General features: G+C 41.5%; 1 protein-coding gene across 1 annotated transcript in view; it reads left to right on the plus strand.

Annotated features, from left to right (window-relative positions):
• Window positions 1-3,131: 3,131 nt before the first annotated feature.
• The window catches only part of LOC138947807 (uncharacterized), a 29,004-nt gene continuing 11,750 nt past the window's right edge, over window positions 3,132-20,385 (plus strand). The window contains exons 1-5 of the mRNA XM_070319365.1: window positions 3,132-3,161; window positions 10,498-10,598; window positions 11,479-11,735; window positions 12,911-13,121; window positions 15,541-15,664. Of these exons, the coding sequence (XP_070175466.1) occupies window positions 10,523-10,598; window positions 11,479-11,735; window positions 12,911-13,121; window positions 15,541-15,664 (668 nt within the window). The 5' untranslated portion in view covers window positions 3,132-3,161; window positions 10,498-10,522. The remainder of the gene's footprint in view (window positions 3,162-10,497; window positions 10,599-11,478; window positions 11,736-12,910; window positions 13,122-15,540; window positions 15,665-20,385) is intronic.

Raw genomic sequence — 20,385 nt, forward strand, 5'->3', positions numbered from 1 at the left:
TGGATTTGTATTCAGTTGGCCGCTGTCAGCGTGAGTTCGATCCCAGGTTCGGCGGAAATTTATTTCAGAGTCAACTTTGTGTGCAGACTCTCTTCGGTGTCCGAACCCTCCCCCCGTGTACACTACATTGGGTGTGCACGTTAAAGATCCCACGATTGACAAAAGGGTCTTTCCTGGCAAAATTGCTTAGGCACAGTTAATAATTGTCTACCTATACCCGTGTGACTTGGAATAATAGGCCGTGAAAGGTAAATATGCGCCGAAATGGCTGCAATCTACTGGCCGTATAAAATTTCATCTCACACGGCATCATTGCAGAGCGCCTAGAACTGTACCCACGGAATATGCGCGATATAAGCGTCATTGATTGATTGATAATATTGCTTAATTGGAGAAACATGGATGGGTGACTATCTTTGCCAGTCGATTAAATCACCCACACAAAATCGTCGATGCGGTTGATGATTTGATGAGATGCATTCTGCGATTTTTAAGGGGAGTGAAAATCTGTTTGTATATTTGATTGTATTGGGGCATTTTATGGTGGTTTTTTTCTTCGTGGTTGATGCTTCCCACACATATCTGCACGAGCAGGTTTTTAATTTTCTGTTCTTTTGTTGGCATGCTTGTTTGATGAGTTTGCGTTTTATAAGCGATATAACTGTGCACGTCCATCATATCATATTTCCTAATGGGAGAAACATGCATGGGTGACCATCTTTGCCAGTTGATTAAATCATCCACACAAAATCGTCGATGCGGTTGATGATTTGATGATATGTATTCTGCGATTTTTAAGGGGAGTGAAAATCTGTTTGTATATTTGATTGTATGGGGGCATTTTATGGTGTTTTTTTGTTGTTGTGGTTGATGCTTCCCACATATATATGCATGAGCAGTTTATTAATTTTTTATTCTTTTGTTTGCTCGTTTGTTTGATGCTGTTGAGCTTTATAAGCGATATAACTGTGCACGTCCGCAATATTTCTTACTGGGAGAAACAAGGATTGGTGAGCATCTTTGCCAGTCGATTAAATCATCCACACAAAACCTTCGATGCGGTTGATGATTTGATTGGATATATTGTATTATGCTTTTGTTTAGGAGAGTAACAATCTGTTCGTATATTTGATTGTTTGGGGACATGTTATGTTTTTTTTGTTTTCCTTTGTCGGTGATACGTGTACTCGGCAGAGCTGCACATGTTGTGAGAATTTGTCTAAAATATAAAATCATTTGGACTACATAACTGTGGAATTAAACCATACGCCTACGGAATATCGTGTTCACAAAAACACCCACACATACACAAAACAATACAATCTTGGGAGGTTGGCATTTCCATGTTTACTCAAAGTTTCCAGACAGTTCTACTTAATGACATCATTTTAACGTTTACATAAAACTTAAGGCGGGTCTCCGGTGGCCACAATGTTCAGGTGGGTCTCCGGTGGCCACAATGTTCAAGCTATTTTGATGTTGTCTTTCTTGATCTTTATTCTTGGATGATATCAATTTAGTGTTTAAAGAAAAATTCAAATGATCTCCCTGGGACCTACACTTTTTTTGTCCAATGCAATGTGGTTGTAGAGAGCGGAGTGGCGCAGTGGTTAGAGCGTTCGCCTCTCACGCTGGAGGTCGTGGTTCGTCCCCCACTCGGGGACAAATACAAATACAAATACCCGATTTTTCCGAGCGCTCTCCAGTCCACCCAGCTGGAAATGGGTACCTGACCCTATTCAGGGCCGGGGAAGGCAAAGGCAGCGAGGGAGAGGAGATGGGCACCGCCCTCATAAAAAGCTGGCCCCCAGAAAAGTGGAGATCTCTAACATCTCTCTCCCCTACGACCAGATGGTTATGGGAATACCTTTACCTTTACCTTTTAATGTGGTTTTACTGAGGATTATTTTTAAGGGTGTATCAATGAAAAATAAACAACACAATTAATGAAAACAGTCTCAGATAATTGTTCAATGAAAAAAGGGGATTTAGTCTGATAAGGAATACATAAAAATAGATGTGATTTTGGTACTGTCAACAATGACGATGGTAGACTTGCAATCTAACGTTGAACCAAGTGTCTGATGCCATTGCGGTTTTTAAGGGATGTAATTGTGCACGTCCATAATATAGCGTAACATGGATGGGTGACCATCTTTACCAGTCGGTTAAATCACCCACACAAAACCTTCGATGCAGTTGATGACTTGATGAGATGCATTATGCATTTGTTTCGGGGAGTAAAATCTTGTTTGTATATTTGATTGTTTGGGGCATTTTATGATGTGTGGTTTTTTTTCGTCGGTGATGAGTGTAATCGGCAGGGCAGCAGATTGTGTGTAAACACATTTGGACGACATACTTGTAAATTAAAACATAAGTCTACAGGGGATGTTTTCCACAAACAACACCCACTCACGTCCATAATATAGCTTAATTGGAGAAATATGGATGGGTGACCATCTTTGCCAGTCCATGAAATTACCCACACAAAATCTTCGATGCAGTTGATTATTTGATTGGAAGTATTATGAATCATTAGGGGAGTAAACACCTGTTTGTATATTTCATTGTTTTGTGGCCAACATGTTATGGTGTGAGTTTTCTTCGTCATTGATGCGTGTACTCGGCAGAACTTCATATTGTGTGTGCATTTTATCTAAAATAAAAATAAAAACATTTGGACGGCATAATCACGCCCGATAAATAGTTTCAGACAGTTTTTACTATCATAAAGAAATGCATAATATATTCAAACAAACCATCAACTACATCGACGGTTTCGTGTGTGTGATTTCATTAACTGGCATGTTTCTTCAATCATTGCAACAAAAAAAGGATTATATGAGATACAACCAATGACGTGATAGGAGACTGAATGTGGTGGTGGGGGAGGGGGATGAGTGTTTCAGCTGTATCAACTGTTGAGTGAGCATTTAGCTCAACCAATGGCGTGACAGGAGAGTGAATGTGGTGGTGGGGGAGGGGGAGGAGTGTTTTAGTTGTAGCAACAGCTAAGCTTAACCAATGGCCTGACAGGAGACGATACACGCTGAGCTGGCGAAAAAAAAACCCCACTGTGCAGGGAGATGTAGCTGTATAAATATCTCGGCCCACAGCGACCACATCATCTCTCTTCTTGGAGCCCAGCCTTCTAGTTTGTAAGTGTTCCGTTGCTTAGTATTTAATTGCTCTGTATCAGTTTAGCACAATCATGTCGACATTAGTTTGGGAAGTTTAATTAATTCAGGATTATTTGTGTCTTTCTTTCTCAATGTTTACGTGTTGAAATGAACTAAACATAGTGAGAGAAACAAAAGCAAAACAAAGTGAGTAATAGGATGGTTTACATATTGAAGATTTTCTTCTTTAAATGTGTAGCACACGTCCCCAAGCAACGTGCCCACCATTCTCATTGTCGAGTCAGTGTCTGTTTCAGTGCATAGGCTTTACCAGGACATGTCAGAAAACCTTAACTGGAAAGAAAAAACCCAATTCGATTCCACATTGTAATACTTTACCTGATACATTAAACGGAAGAGGAAAGATGTTGTCATGTCATCCACGCATATGATGAAACATTGATTATCGGTGTTATGTCAAACACAAAGTGGATTTATTCTTGTTCTTCTTCTTTTTCTTCTTCTTCTTCTTCGTTCATGGGATTAGACTCCCACGTTCACACGTTTTTAGCACGAGTGGATTTTTACGTGTATGACCGTTTTTACTCCGCCATTCAGGCAGCATACGTCGATTTCGGGGGAGGCATGCTGGGTATTTTCGTGTTTCTATAACCCACCGAACTCTGACATGGATTACAGGATCTTTTCTGTGCGCACTTGGTCTTGTGCTTGCGTGTACACACGAAGGGGGTTGAGTCACTAGCAGGTCTGCACATAAGTTGACCTGGGAGATCGGAAAAATCTCCACTCTTAACCCACCAGGCGGCAGCGACCGGGATTCGAACTCACGACCTACTGATTAGGAGGCCTACGTCTTACCACCAAGCCACTGCGCCCGTCATATCATTATTGATTTGTGTTAACCACAAACAAAACAAAAGAGCCCAGTATTTGTGTTATCAAAAGTAACATACATTCAAAACAGTGAAAAACACACTAATTACTCTTGTTAAACCAAAAATATTAAAGGACTTTTTAAGAAATATGTTGAAAGGCAAACGATAGTCATTTTTCATGTTTGTGCCACAAGCTCAATGTTTAACACAATCTAGTATTGCTTTGCACACAGGACTGCATGTGACTGTCAGTAATCTGCTCAAGAGAAAGACGTTTTGATTTGCACGTGACTGTCAGTAATCTGCTCAAGGGAAAGACGTTTTGATTTGCACGTGACTGTCAGTAATCTGCTCAAGAGAAAGACGTTTCGGTTTGCACGTGACTGTCAGTAATCTGCTCAAGAGAAAGACGTTTTTGTTTGCACGTGACTGTCAGTAATCTGCTCAAGGGAAAGACGTTTTGATTTGCACGTGACTGTCAGTAATCTGCTCAAGAGAAAGACGTTTTAATTTGCACGTGGCTGTCAGTAATCTGCTCAAGAGAAAGACGTTTTAATTTGCACGTGACTGTCAGTAATCTGCTCAAGAGAAAGACGTTTCGGTTTGCACGTGACTGTCAGTAATCTGCTCAAAGGAAAGACGTTTTAATTTGCACGTGACTGTCAGTAATCTGCTCAAGAGAAAGACGTTTTGGTTTGCACGTAACTGTCAGTAATTTGCTCAAGGGAAAGACGTTTCGGTTTGCACGTGACTGTCAGTAATCTGCTCAAGAGAAAGACGTTTCGGTTGCACGTGACTGTCAGTAATCTGCTCAAGGGAAATACGTTTTGGTTTGCACGTGACTGTCAGTAATCTGCTCAAGAGAAAGACGTTTTGATTTGCACGTGACTGTCAGTAATCTGCTCAAGAGAAAGACGTTTTGATTTGCACGTGACTGTCAGTAATCTGCTCAAGGGAAAGACGTTTTGATTTGCACGTACTGGGACAGGCTGATCTTTCTTAACCCAGTGTGGGATTTTCAGTGGGGCGACCACCCCCAACCCAGCGCGTCCCCGGGTGGCGGATAGGGGAACGGTCTTCAGATATGGAGATCAGCCGCTTGCGGCCGCGGACCAAACTGGCTCCGGGTGGGATCCCGGAAAATCCTCCCCCCTGTGCTCTCAGGGTAGGACGTACGGGCCATGAGCTAAGGGTGAGGTAACCCCGACAGAAAACCCCGAATGCTGAAGACGGAGGACCCGGGCCGCACGGCGCATTCTAACAAACCACGGGTACACGCACTTACGCAAATGATGACACAATCAACCAGCACAGATGGAAATGGCGCTCGCCCATTGAGAACCCCCCAGGGTGGAGCAGCGTCGGGTCCCATGCCTCAAAGGGACCCATCCCCAACTACTGGAGGTCCCTCCCGTCCGTCTTGTCACGCCAGGGGACGCGGGAGGAAAGTGACTGGCACCACCACAACCAGGAAGAAACCCAGTCAGCAGCGACCTTTTCAGGTCATGCACTGGAACGCAGAAAGTATCCTGAACAAGAAGACAGAGTTGGAGCATATCCTGCATGAGAAGAACATCAACATCTGCTGTATTCAGGAGACGCACCTGACACCCCAAAAGTCCTTCAAAGTGAGAGGCTACCAATGCCTTAGGTCCGACAGAACAGACCGAAGCAAAGGAGGAATCCTGACCCTCATCAGGAACAACATCAATGCCTGTTTGATAGAAACGCACATGGAGGACTCCGAATATCAGGTGATTCGAATCCAGACGAAGACATCAGAATTCCATCTTGTCAACTTCTACTGCCCCAATGATAGACACCTCGCCCTTGACACGATCCCCGCAAAGGCCTCCAACTTCATTGTGGTGGGTGACTTCAACAGTCATTCACAGAGTTGGGGATATGACCACCTGGATCGGAGAGGAGAAGAGGTGGAGAACTGGCAGGACGACAAAGGTCTCATCCTTTTGAACAGTCCCTTTGACTGCACTACATTCTACTCCAGAAGATGGCACACTACATCAACTCCTGACCTAGCCTTCTGCACGGAAGACATGCACCAGCTAACCAGCAGAGAGGTCGGAGAACAGCTAGGTGGAAGTGACCATCGGCCAGTCTTTTTGACCCTGGGCATGGAGTCCTGCACTGAAGCTTCCTTCCCACGGTGGAACTACAAAAGAGCGAACTGGTTCCTCTTTAGACACCGCACCAGCGAACTCACCAAAGACATCAGAGTCGAGGGTCGAGACATCAATATGGTGGCGAAGGACTTCAATATGAGCATCCTCAGAGCAGCGCGTGAGTCCATTCCCAGGGGTGCCAGGAGAGACTATAAGCCCTACTGGAGCAATGAATTGCAGGAACTGGATGATGATCTGGCAGACGCCAGAAGGGAAGCAGAAGTCAACCCGTCACAAAACAACAACATCCGCCTCCAGGAAGCCAAAGCCAAATTTCTCAAAAAGAAGCTACAGGCAAGACGGAGAAGCTGGCAAGAGAAAACAAGCTCTCTGAACCTTGAGAAGGATGGCAGAAAGCTCTGGAGGCTCACCAAGCAGTTGAATGATGAGAACACCAGCAGAGGAAAGATCACATTAGAAGAGAACGGGAAGGTGCTAACTGGAAAGCATGCTGCCAACCAATTTGCTGAAAGCTATGCAGCTGAGAGCAACCTCCATGTTAGCCCCGAGAAACAGAGAGAAGCAAGAAGAGAGAAAAGAGAGAGACCTGCCAGACAGTCGACAGTGGACGCCATGAGTCAACCACTCACACTCCACGAGCTGCACTCAGCTCTGAAAAAGTCAAAGGCGAAGAAGTCCCCTGGCCCAGACGGCATCACCAACGAGATGCTAACCCACCTTGGTAGTGCAGCAGAGAACAAGCTACTCGAGGTCTTCAACAGCAGCTGGCAAGAAGGATCGCTACCACAACTCTGGCGAGAAGCGATCATGATCCCCATCTTAAAAAAAGGGAAGGATCCAAAGAAGGCCACCAGCTATCGCCCAATCAGCCTCACCAGCTGTGTTGTGAAGACCCTGGAGAGAATTGTGAACGAGCGCCTCAGGTGGTACCTGGAATCCAGGAACCTCCTCGCCCCTGAACAAGCTGGATTCCGACAGTTCCGCAGCACTGAAGATCAGGTCACTTACCTGGCGCAAGAAGTTGAAGATGCCTTTCAGGAACAGAAGCTGGTCTTCGTCACCTGGATAGATCTTCAGAAGGCCTTTGACAAGGTTTGGAAAGATGGACTCCTTGTAAAACTGCTGAGGAAAGGCGTGTCCAGCAACATGTACCAGTGGATTCGCTCTTACCTCTATAATCGCAGGGCAAGAGTTAACGTCGACCAGACCAAAAGCAAGAAGTTCCTCCTTCGTCATGGCGTCCCTCAGGGCGGAGTCCTCTCCCCCACACTCTTCCTTCTCTTCATCGACGATCTGGTGTCTGAGATGCCCAAGGGGATCAAAGCTGCTCTCTACGCAGACGACCTTGTGATCTGGTGCAAGGAGGAGCATGCAAGTACTGCCACCTACAGAATGCAGCAAGCGGCAGATAGGCTGAACGCATGGGCAGAAGATTGGTGCGTCTCCATCAACAAGGAGAAATCCTCCACCACCCTATTCACACTGTCGCCAAAGCAGAAAGCCGGAACCATTAGGCTTGGTGGAACTCCTCTGAGAGAGGATGAAGAAGCAACGTACCTTGGTGTCACCTTTGATAGACGGCAGACCTGGAAACCACACATTGTACAGGCAGAAACGAAGGCCCGGCGCAAGCTAGCCATACTCAGGAAGCTGGCAGGTACCACCTGGGGAGCGAACGAGAAGATACTGAAGACAGTATACCAGGGAACAATCAGACCCCACCTCGAGTACGGCTCCACAGCGTGGTTAACCTCAGCCAAGACAAACCTGCAGACCCTTGACCGTGTGCAAAACCAGGCCCTCCGACTCATCACCGGTGCAATGAAATCCACGCCCATCAAGGAAATGGAGAAGCTTACCACCATCCAACCCCTCTCTCAGAGAAGAGAAGCCAAGACTATGGTACAGGCCGAGAAGCTCAAGTGCCTACCCGACCACCCCATGAAGCACAGACTGAGCAACCTCACCAAGAACCGGCTTAAACGGAGCAGTTTTGTACACGAGAGCAAGAGACTTTCTCGACAGTACAGGGAAGTCCTTCCACAGAACACTCTACCTCTGACTCAAGAAGAAGAGGAAACCCCCAAGGCAACAGAGAAACCAGGCATCCAGATCTGCACCAGTGTTCCACATGTTACCTCAGGAGAAGATCAGAATGACACAGCTCGACAGGCACTCACCTTAGCCCTGATCGACGAACAGTACCCAAAAGAGGCGTGGATCCATGTATACACCGATGGATCAGCAACTAACGCCGTGCTCAATGGAGGTGCAGGCATTCTCATCCAGTTCCCTGGGGGGCATACAGCTACATCCAGCGTTGCCACTGGCAAACACTGCACAAACTATAAAGCAGAAGCAGAAGCTCTCATGCAGGCCGCCTCCTTCGTTCAGGACTCCGCAGACCCTTGCTACCAAGTTGTCTTCCTCTCAGACGCCCTTTCAGTCCTTCAGGCCCTAGAGAACGACAAACTCCCACAGCTGGCCAAAGCATTACAGATGGTCAGACAAACCAGAAGAGTTGTCCTCCAGTGGATACCAGCACACTGTGGGATACCAGGAAATGAAAGGGCAGATGAGCTGGCAAAAGAAGGAGCCGTGGAAGACCAACCTGAAAACAGTGTCAGCTTTAGTGAGCAGAAGACAATCATCAAGGCATTGATGAGGCCAAGGACAAACAGAGATGACTACCACACAATGTCCAGAGAGCAGCAAGTCAACCTCATCAGGCTGCGTACTGGCCACAACAGGCTCAATGCTCACATGAACCGAAAGTTCAAGCTGGCGCCATCACCAACCTGTGCCTGCGGTCAAGAGGACCAAACAGCGGAACACATCTTACAGCGATGTCCCTTACTAGATGAGGAACGAAAAGAAGTGTGGCCGTCACCAACTCCCTTGCAGACCAAACTATACGGCAGTCGACAGGAGTTGGAGAAAACGACAACATTTATCACCAGTGCTGGACTGATTGTGTAACCTCTGCGAACGCCAAGAAGAAGAAGAAGAAGATTGCACGTGACTGTCAGTAAACTGCTCAAGGGAAAGACGTTTTGGTTTGCACGTGACTGTCAGTAATCTGCTCAAGAGAAAGACGTTTTGATTTGCACGTAACTGTCAGTAATCTGCTCAAGAGAAAGAGGTTTTGATTTGCACGTGACTGTCAGTAATCTGCTCAAGGGAAAGACGTTTCGGTTTGCACGTGACTGTCAGTAATCTGCTCAAGAGAAAGACGTTTTGATTTGCACGTGACTGTCAGTAATCTGCTCAAGAGAAAGACGTTTTGATTTGCACGTGACTGTCAATAATCTGCTCAAGAGACAGACGTTTTGATTTGCACGTGACTGTCAGTAATCTGCTCAAGAGAAAGAGGTTTTGATTTGCTCGTGACTGTCAGTAATCTGCTCAAGGGAAAGACGTTTCGGTTTGCACGTGACTGTCAGTAATCTGCTCAAGGGAAAGACGTTTCGGTTTGCACGTGACTGTCAGTAATCTGCTCAAGGGAAAGACGTTTCGGTTTGCACGTGACTGTCAGTAATCTGCTCAAGAGAAAGACGTTTCGGTTTGCACGTGACTGTCAGTAATCTGCTCAAGAGAAAGACGTTTTGATTTGCACGTGACTGTCAGTAATCTGTTCAAGGGAAAGACGTTTCGGTTTGCACGTGACTGTCAGTAATCTGCTCAAGGGAAAAACGTTTTGATGTGCACGTGACTGTCAGTATTCTGCTCAAGGGAAAGACGTTTTGGTTTGCACGTGACTGTCAGTAATCTGCTCAAGAGAAAGAAGTTTTGGTTTGCACGTGACTGTCAGTAATCTGCTCAAGAGAAAGAAGTTTTGGTTTGCACGTGACTGTCAGTAATCTGCTCAAGAGAAAGACGTTTCGGTTTGCACGTGACTGTCAGTAATCTGCTCAAAGGAAAGACGTTTTAATTTGCACGTGACTGTCAGTAATCTGCTCAAAGGAAAGACGTTTTAATTTGCACGTGACTGTCAGTAATCTGCTCAAGGGAAAGACGTTTCGGTTTGCACGGGCGTGTTTGGGCCAGTCAGCGTCCCTCATGCACCGAAGCAGATATGTCCAAATTCACTTGTGAAAATTAAAAAACGACCGGCAAATTGAAAAAAAAAAGAAAATACAAAAGTATAATATGCGTGACGTCACATGCGTTTGAATCGGACATTTAGGGTGAAAACGTCACTCCAATTTTTGACATTACAAACGTTATAGTAGCGTTACATTTACTGTGACATTTTCGAGTGAACACAAATGATAACAGCTGCTCTCCTAGTTAAGGTGATTTGGTGTATTGATTGCACTGCCACTTTGTTGTCAGATCTGATTTGCAGCAAACTTTGAAGATGCCGTTGTCATCAGCCTTGTTCCTACCTCTGGTGCTGTTCGTCAGTGTTGTCACCTTTGAGTTCTCATTGGCAGGTATGATTAACATGGGTTCTCTTTATACCTAACACTCAAGTTGACCCCCAGAAATGCAACCAATAAAAACACTGATATCACTGTTGAACGACCTACTTCATATTTGGTGTACAATTACTTGAGATTATCCATGATCAGGTCATATAGTGGACAATGGGTCTCCCCCACGGAGGATTGCCTTCGTGTCATTGGACAATAGAGCGCACCACTTGCAAGCGTGAGTTAAACACGAAGGGATTCTTTTTTTTAAAGTCAGTTTGAGTTCATGTGTTCAAAATAACCCCTCCGAACGTTTGCCTGTTTGGGGATTGCCCTGTACCTGGCTAACATTGCTGTCTTTAAGTCTCCGATGATATGGGGGTTATTTTGCCATCTCCGACCTATAGATATGTTAAAAGGAACAAGTTTTCAAGGGTTTAAATCGGGTGCGTTTTGCTACCGCTCAATTATTCAAACCTCGTACTGCTGAGTCTAACCCCAAATTCGAAAACACAATGTTTTGAAAGAGCATACCAGTTAAAGTTGTTGACTAAAGAAATTGACGAGTTAATACATTTTAAAAGTAGGTGTAGTTAAACCAACAACCATTGTCAACATGTAGCTTCTGCATGTCAACGGTACATGGCTGTTCACCAAATACTTAGAAACAACAACAATGACTGTTCAACATGTAGCTTGTCCATGTCAACGGTACATATGACTATCCACTAAATGCTGAGAGACAACACGCTTGTCCTGTTCTGTGTTAGGCGTGCATGTGTGAAATAGAGATAAGAGCCATAACAATAAAACAAGATGGTACAGAGGACTTCCAATGTAACTTCAACACAAATTTAGAATGTTTCCATTTCAATATTTTCCTTTCTATGATTTCTCTCAGACGAGAAAGCATGCTCCATTAGACGTCACGGAACACTGACAATGTTCAACGGAGAAACAACGGACGTGGAGCTTCCATGTAAGTATCGTCTCGCGGACTTCACGTGCGTGGACTACCGGGTCAAGGTCACTCCAGGCAGCGCGGTAGACCAGGAAGACAGTCACCGTTTCTCCCCGAACACCGTGTGGGTCAAAGTGGTCAACGCTAATACCAGTGAATTCGTGAAGATACGAACCTCAGTGAGACGACTGGACAAGGTTTGGAATGACCATAGACACACATCTGCTAGCCGCACGTTTAACTAGGGGTTACAAACCGAGTCTCAGTGGATATTCAACAGAATGGTCGAAGTTAGTTGATCATGAACATTTTGAGCTTTAGCGAGATATTTCATGACCACGAACTATAAGAACATTACTTTAAATATCCGCTGAAACGAGGTGTGTGCGTATTTTATTTACTTTTCTTTTGGAGTCAGGTTTTTTTTTCTCAGAAAAAGGGAGATTTTGTGCCACAGGGTGATCAAAGCATAATCACTCTTGTCAGACTTCTGGCGCAGTTGGGCACGATGATCAAACTTGATGCGCGGTGGTATCGTTATGTCATAATAATTTGATTCTCTTCACACTTCCAAGCAGTTACTTTGGGTTTGACAGAAACTGATCGAGCACACATTTATGATATGATAAGATAAGATTAGATAACGTAAGAAAACTTCAATGTCCATGTTCATTGTACATAAACATGGACATTTATCTTGTTGCACCTCACTGGCCTACTTATAACACAGAGACAGCGATTAAAAAAGAATAATCGTAAATAAACACAGTTTTACGAGTAACCGTTACAGTGCTTGCCATTCAAAGGTGTTGAGTGTTAGTGTGAATGTGTTTCATCAAGTTCGTATTGCTGTTTACACGAAAAGATTGTATTGGTCAGCTAACCTCATTGGAGACGGAATGGTACTTTAAATAGATTTAAATAAATGTAGTTGTCTACTGAGTGGAACAAGTATAGACATGTGGTCGTTTATCGGATAGATATGTAATCATGTTGATGTTGTTTTGTTGTTGGTATGGTGGTGGTAGTGGTGACAATGGTAATCATGGTGATGGGGTTGACATTGTTGTTGTTGTTGTTGTTGTTGTTGTTGTTGTTGTTGTTGTTGTTGTTAATGATGATGGCTTTGGCGATTATAATGATGCTTAGTGTTGCGGTTAATGTTGTTAATTAACCGACAGGAAATGTATAGTGCTAAACCGATTTGTGTATAATAAGACACGATCTGTTCCCCTCTTTTATAACGGAAGCTTACGCTTTGATGTTTCAGAAGAACTTTTGTTGAACTTCGTGAGAAACACGCTAATGTGAACGAGACTTGCCAATATCAATATTGTGTCCTGATCTAACGCATGCTCTTTCTGCAATACAGTTCGGCAAAAACAGAACCACCAACCCCTGGCAGGTAAAAGAGGGCTCTGAGTGCGTTGTGGACTTCGCAGACTACGACCAGTCCAGGGCAGCTGCTGTGTTGAGGAAGGACGGAGTCTTCAGCGTGGAGTTCAGCAGTGCGAAACGGAGCGTGGTCGTCACGTGCTCGGACCGAGAGTTTGTCTCGGAGGGTCTGCCAGTGTCACTGTGTGGTACGGATATCTGCCTGTTGGCATAGCTGCGGGTTGTGACTGTATCTGTCACTGTACTTTTCTCGTTAACCGTCATGTAAACGTAGCTTTTAAAATGATAAATCTAAGCCGATGATGGCTTGGTTAAAACCGATGAGCAGCGTTGTCTTTCTGACTACAAGTGATCAGCGCCCTCTTTCTTTCAGTTGTGAGCATCCCGCTGAAAAACGTGCGAGTGAAAAAGAGTCAAAGAAAAATGTACGCATTTGTTTAAAGATGTGTAAGAAAATGCTTGAAGAATTCTCTCTCTCTCTCTCTCTCTCCCTCTCTCTCTCTCTCTCTCTCTCTCTCTCTCTCTCTCTCTCTCTCTCTCTCTCTCTCTCTCTCTCTCTCTCTCTCGCTCTCTCTCTCTCTCTCTCTCTCTCTCTCTCTCTCTCTCTCTCTCTCTCTCTCTCTCTCTCTCTCTCTCTCTCTCTCTGATGTTTGATGTGATAGTTCTTTGATTTTATTGTTTTCTGTTCTTGTTGACCCTATATTAGGGCGAGGGCTGGATGTAAAAAAGCAATATTCTTGCTTATCTATTACCCTCGATAATAAAGATTTTGTCTTGTCTTGTCTTGTCTTGTCTCTCTCAATAAACACATTAACAACATTTATTTTTTATATTTTTTATATTAAACATACCAATAAGCACGTTCTTTTACACTTTGAAAACAATAAATTAATGCACAAAAATCAAACAGGTTTAACCCCAAAACACTCATGTGAAACAATGTATTTGACCAATGGCTAACCAATTAACAATAACCTGTTATGTGCTGCTATTTGTTGACTTTTGACCTAATTGATTGACAACTATATCTGGTTACATGTTAAAATCTAAAGTACTTTGTTTTTTAACCAATCACACTCTTGTAAACAAAGGTTTGGAGCACCACAAGGTTCTATGTTTGGTCTGTTACTATTTTCAATCTATTATAACGACCTTCCAATATTTGTAAAATACATGTGCACACTGTGGCAGATGATACCACAATTCATTCCGGTCACCAATATCCTATTGAAATAGCAAAAAATCCCCCAAGATTCCCCTAATCGATTGCTAGAATTGTCAGAACTAAACCATTTGTCACTGAACCCAAATAAAACTAAATGCATGCGTCTAACCACGAGATAAAAACGACCAAATCTTTCATCTAGATTTCCGACATTGCAAATATGAAATCAAGATGTAACCAAAGTCGAAAGCCATAAAGTCTTGGGAATAACCATTGATAACAACCTGTCTCAGTCACAAAATCAAAACGCTTTGCAAAAGCTCATTTAAAAATATATATAAGGTTTTAAAGATTAAACTGTTTCTAACCCACGCACAAGGAAAGATAGAAATTTGTTAATGTTATAGTAAAAACATTACTTAAAAAAAAAAAAAAAAAAAAAAAAAATCAATGAAGAAGGATGCTCCCCGCCAACAACAACAAAAAAACAAAAGCAAAAAAAGGCAAAAAAGAAAGGGTTGAAGCAGCCTGCATGCAACTGAGATTTAAAAAAAAAAAAAAAAAAAAAAAAAAAAAAAAGGAAAGATAGAAATTAATTCTTTTAAAAATACATCTCTTTCCACGTATGATTATAAAAGATTACAGTTTCTTCCTATCAACTTAGGATTTTCCTATAACAAAGGTGTAATAATTAATATATACAATTATGTCAGGGAATGCTTTTTAACTCATTGCTTCAAATTTACAAAATAAATATATCAATAGCATTAAACACATGGATTATTCAAACTCAAAGAATTGACCTGTACAAGTTCAGTCTCTCATATTCGTGGGGCCTTATGTGGAACTCCATTCCTGATGTATTTAAGTCACAAACCAATGAACCAACTTTCAAGACCCTTGTCACACTGTCTCTCTTGCACAACTTGTAAGTACAATTGTTTTGTAGCTGTTACAATATTAGTACTATCTGATTGTATTGAACCACATGATTCTACACAATGCACAACTTGTAAGTACAATTGTTTTGTAGCTGATAAAGTATTAGTACTCTCTGATTGTATTGAACCACATGATTCTACACAATGCACAACTTGTACGTACAATTGTCTTGTAGCTGTTAAAGTATTAGTACTCTCTGATTGTATCGAACCATATGATTCTAGACAATGCACAAAGAGCATTTATTAGGCAAACACAAAATGCGTTATAATTTTCCATCATTGCCAATGCATCATATAATGCATTTAAAATGTCTTGTTGATTGCTGGACATGTTGATTATATTGATGTGTTATGTAGTAAGCCGGATAAAGAAAAAAAAAAAACAGGTTGGTATTGCGGATTATGTCACCCTCGAAAACAATTCCATTCAATTCAATTCAATTCTCTCTCTGACGCCCCACGTTTAAAAACGTGTCCATGTGCTTTCAAATCATGCAGGGGACGAGACAACGACTGACGCCATGAACAATGCGATGACGACCCTCTTTCCGGGCCAAGAGAATATGACAGATGACGCCCTTGTCAGTTACATCGTGCTGAATCACGACAATGTCGTTCAGAGGTAACTCACAACCTTTTATTCAAACATGGCTATTTGTTTTCTAAACTAAACTGGAATGGTCTCATGTAATAATCAAACGTGTCCGCTCAGTATACATCATGTGCACTCGTCTTCTACTCGTCGACGTCAACTAGTAACTGGTGTCGTCTACATTTGCTGTAAATGTTCTTCGTCTGTACAAAACCCCAAGCATTCAAACGAGCACTTAAAACGCACCTCTTCAAGAAATACAACCCCTGATTTTGTTTTCTCAGTCCATCAGTAGGCTACATGTAGTGTATTTGTTGTTTTAGTGATAATGTGTATACACATTTAGGGCTGTTTTTCAGTATTAATAACATGTTCTGTTTGATTAAGGGTATTCAGCTGGTATTTCCTTGTTTGTACTACCTATTTTATTCATGTTTTTATTACTTAATTAGTGGAAGAATCTGTTGTAATGTATGTTTGATGGTGTATGCTTTTAATCAAGCGTTGCTGACTATGAATGTAGATGTAAATGCTTGTATAACTGTGTTTGAATTTTAAATGTGTCAAGCGCAAAGAGCATAATTTTTATTTTTTTTTTAATTTTTTTTTTTGAGAGCTAGTGCGTGCTCACATGCCTTTGAGGATTCTGGGTGACAAAATCAGTCCATTCGTATCTCGTCCAGACATCGCATGACACTGGACAAGTTGCATTCTGTGCATAAATGAATCATTGTGATCCCTTTTCTTCATGCGAATGAGCTGTTTAATTTAACTACTAGACATTCACAAGGTTTGGACATGCTTAAGAGCTCTATTGAAAACACATTTTGTCGTATGTTAGGCCTACTGCATGCACGCGAAAGTCTCAGCATGCTTGCAAGAACGAAGATGACACGATGTCCGTCGAAAACGTCTTATGTGACATATATACAAGTTTATGGAGGCGACTACCGGATTTAAAATAATTCTTCCCCAATTGGCTCAAATTTAGTTTTTCGACAAAAATTCATAAAATACACACTTCTTTCTAATTGCAAAAACTTTTCATGTTTGTAATCGCATCATTCGAAATTACCTTAGATTGTGAAAAGTTCTTTTCATGTTCGACAAAATCAAAATGTTTGCCCCATGCTTATACAAGATCTGTGCATGCTTAAAGTTACAGATCGTTTTTTTTTTGTTTTTTTTTTTTGACCTCAGTTGCATGCAGGCTGCTGCAACCCTTTTTTTTTCTTTTTTTTTTGTTTGGCGGGGAGCATCCTTCTTCATGGGTCTTTTTATTTTTTATTTTTTCTACTTCTGTCCGCTTATCCTTAATACCTAGCCTGGACATGTATTCATATAATGGACACTCTTCACTACAGTTACTCTAACGTTACAGCTATTTCATTCACCTTTGCTATGTCTAGTAGTTTGTGCGTTTGTTTGCGTGTATGTGCGTGTGTGTGTGTGAGTGCGTGTGTGTGTGTGTGTGTGTGTGTTGTTGTTGTTGTTGTTGTTCCCATATTTCTGTTAAGTAATATCATTTTCAGCGGGACAATACATAACAAGTTAATTAATCCAACGCTCGATGGACAAAGGCGAGAATTTACAAATTACCAATTACAGTACTAGTTTTCAGCACAGCATCATACGGCGCATATATAAATAACTTTACATTAACAACACTATACTACTATTTATCTATATTCTTATACACAGTTCAATTTTACTAGAGATTTCGAAGTCGAGCTTGGTTCTGAAATAAGACCTTCATGTTAGTTTTTGGATTTCCGTACTTAAACTGGCTTATGCACATTTTCGATATCAATATAAGGTGATTAATTATGAAGGTTTTCTCTCTGGGGATATCACGTGTGAAATACCCAAAAAGAGCCTCTTCGCAGCTTAACTTTATATTTTTGCCTGTACATTTAAATATGTACCCTTGACATTCCTGCCATATGGGTTGCACTGCTCTACACTGCCAGAAAAAGTGCTCGATGAAGTCGGTTTCGTTACAATACTGACAGAGATTTGTTTGACGAATTCCCATCTTATGTAGCAAAATGTTGGTGGGATATATATTGTGTAAAATTTTCCAATGCAATAGACGAAGACGGGTTTCTGTCGAGCATTCGTTAGCTAATTTCCAGTGTTTATCTTCTAATGTAATATTTAATTTGTTCGACCAAAATCCAGCTGAGCTTGGCTCCTTTATCTCATAATTTAACATCTTTAGGCGAATTTGGCGTGGAGATAATTGTATAAATGGCATATGATAAGACCGGGCCTGACCCGTATCACGCAATAATAGAGCTTTAATGGCAGTCTGTATTGCATTATATTCAAATAGGCGAGACTGTTTATATCCAGTTAGTTCACATATTTTCTCAAAAGAGCACATGTCGTTATCGTTAAAGACATCTTTAACAACGCATATTTTAGCCTTTATCCAGTCATTCATGTATAGCGTTTGCTTCCTGTACCTTATATTTGTATTATTCCATAAGGTTTGATTGCGTACACTTATCTGCTGTTCATTACTGCTTATTTCTTTGATCTTGTGTTTATTGTTTAGCCAGGTGATAAAAGCTTGTTTCCAGAAATATTGCTTTATGGAACCTAGTCCTTTAAAATGTTCTGCACTCACATTTGAGCGCAAACAGCATAGGCGTTCGCCCAGATTTAAAAAGGATGCTAATGGAATCTGTTGCCACTTTGCGTTACTTCCGTCCAGCAGCCTCATAATCCATGAAATTAGAAATGATGTTTGTACATCTTTGACATTAATCATTTTCAGACCTCCATGATTTGTCTCTTGGCACATTACTTTTCTATTAACTTTTTCATACGCTCTTTTGTTTGAATATTTTTTCTTCCAGATAAATCGGAATAGAGATGAATTTAGCTTATTGAGGAAGTTTTCTGTGGCACATAGAGATTGCAGTACGTAAGTAAACTGTGACAACATTAATGTTTTGACTATACATATTTTCCCCATTATACTTAGGTTTCTTTTCGACCATGTTGCTATTAATGCATTTACTTTATGTAGTTTAGGTTCCCAGTTTTCTTCTAGGTTGGAGGCTGAGACAGAGTTGTTGAAATGAATTCCTAAGATTTTGATTTGTTTTTTCCAAATAATATTACATGGTCGGTCAGCAGAAAATTTATTTATACCAAGCCACATTGCTTCTGTCTTTTGATCATTCATTGCTAACCCTGAAAATTTTGAAAACTGAGTTATAAGATGTAATACGTTTCTTAGGTCTTTCTCATCTTGTAGGAAGAAACTAATGTCGTCAGCATACATAAGTAGTTTAAGAATTTCACCATGTCTATCAGAATTCCTTGGCATTTTAATCCCTTTAACATCTTGATCTGCACGGATTTTGATTGCTAACACTTCGATGGCCAGAACAAAGGCTAATGGCGAAAATGGACATCCTTGTCTTATTCCAGCATCACATGGGAATGGACTCGAGATCCATCCCATGTAATTAATACTACTCTCTGTATTTTTTGTTGAAGTATCGACCCACCTAATAAAGTATTTACCAAATCCGAACTTTTGGAACGCCCAGAGCATATATTCTTTAGAAATCGTGTCAAAAGCAGCTCTGTAATCTAGCGCCATTAAAATACCTGGTTGATTACTGTTATTCATATATTCAATGACGTCATCGATCATTCTAATAACAGTGCTGGAATTTCTTTTTTTTAGAAACCCAACTTGATCTTCACTTATTAAGTTATTGATGACTTGATTTAATCTGTTTGCAAGGCATTTCGCTAATAGTTTATAGTCGGTGTTTGTTACAGATATAGGACGCCAGTTATTTAGGTGCTCTCGTTTCAACCCCTTTCCTTTGTGTATCAGTGTGATTGCTGCTCGCTTCTGGGATACAGATAGTTCCCCTTTTTCAAAGGCTGACCAAAAAGAGGATAATAACATTTTGTTTATATTACTCCAAAAGAACTTTATGAAATTGGTTGTTATTCCATCCAATCCTGGAGCAGAATTACTTCGCATTCCCTTAAGTGCAAAAAGGAGTTCTTTTTCTGTAATTTCTTGATCAATACTGCCCTTTTGCTCTTCTGATAATTTTGGAATGTCAGTATTTTTTAAAAATTCGTCCCCAAGAAGGTTATTAAAATTGGTGTTTTTAGTGTATCTGTTAGTAAAGAAGCGGGTTTGTTCCTTTAATATTTCAGACTGACTTGTAATAAATTCATTCTCTGTTATTTCTATTCTATCTAGTATCTTGTTTTTTGCGTGAGCTTTCTCTAAGTTTAGGAAATAACGCGTGTTTTTCTCACCCTCCTCAATGAATTTTATCCTAGATCTAATTTGTGCCCCTTTAGCTTCTTGTATTGTAAATATTTCTAGCTCCTGCTTGATGTGCTCTCGCTTAGTCACCAATCTGGCGTTACTGGGGTCCAGAGCCAAAAGTCTGTCTGTTTCATTCAACTGCTGTTGTAAAAGGGTGTGTTTGTTTATACTGAGAGTTTTCTTTTCTCTAGAATACGATATACACATCTCTCTTATTTTTATTTTACATATATCCCATCTTATTTGTGCATCTTCATTACTTGATTCTTCTTCATATTTTTTAAGAAATATATTGATGTTGTCAACTAATGCTTTATCGTGCAGTAGGCTATCATTAAACTTCCAGTATGATGGACCACGCAACACGTGCGTTACTTTGTAGGTCAAGATGACCTGTCGGTGATCTGAATGAGCCACTGACTGTATAATACAGTCG

This window comes from Littorina saxatilis, linkage group LG14 (assembly GCF_037325665.1).
Source record: "Littorina saxatilis isolate snail1 linkage group LG14, US_GU_Lsax_2.0, whole genome shotgun sequence".
NCBI classification, from domain to species: Eukaryota; Metazoa; Mollusca; class Gastropoda; order Littorinimorpha; family Littorinidae; genus Littorina; species Littorina saxatilis.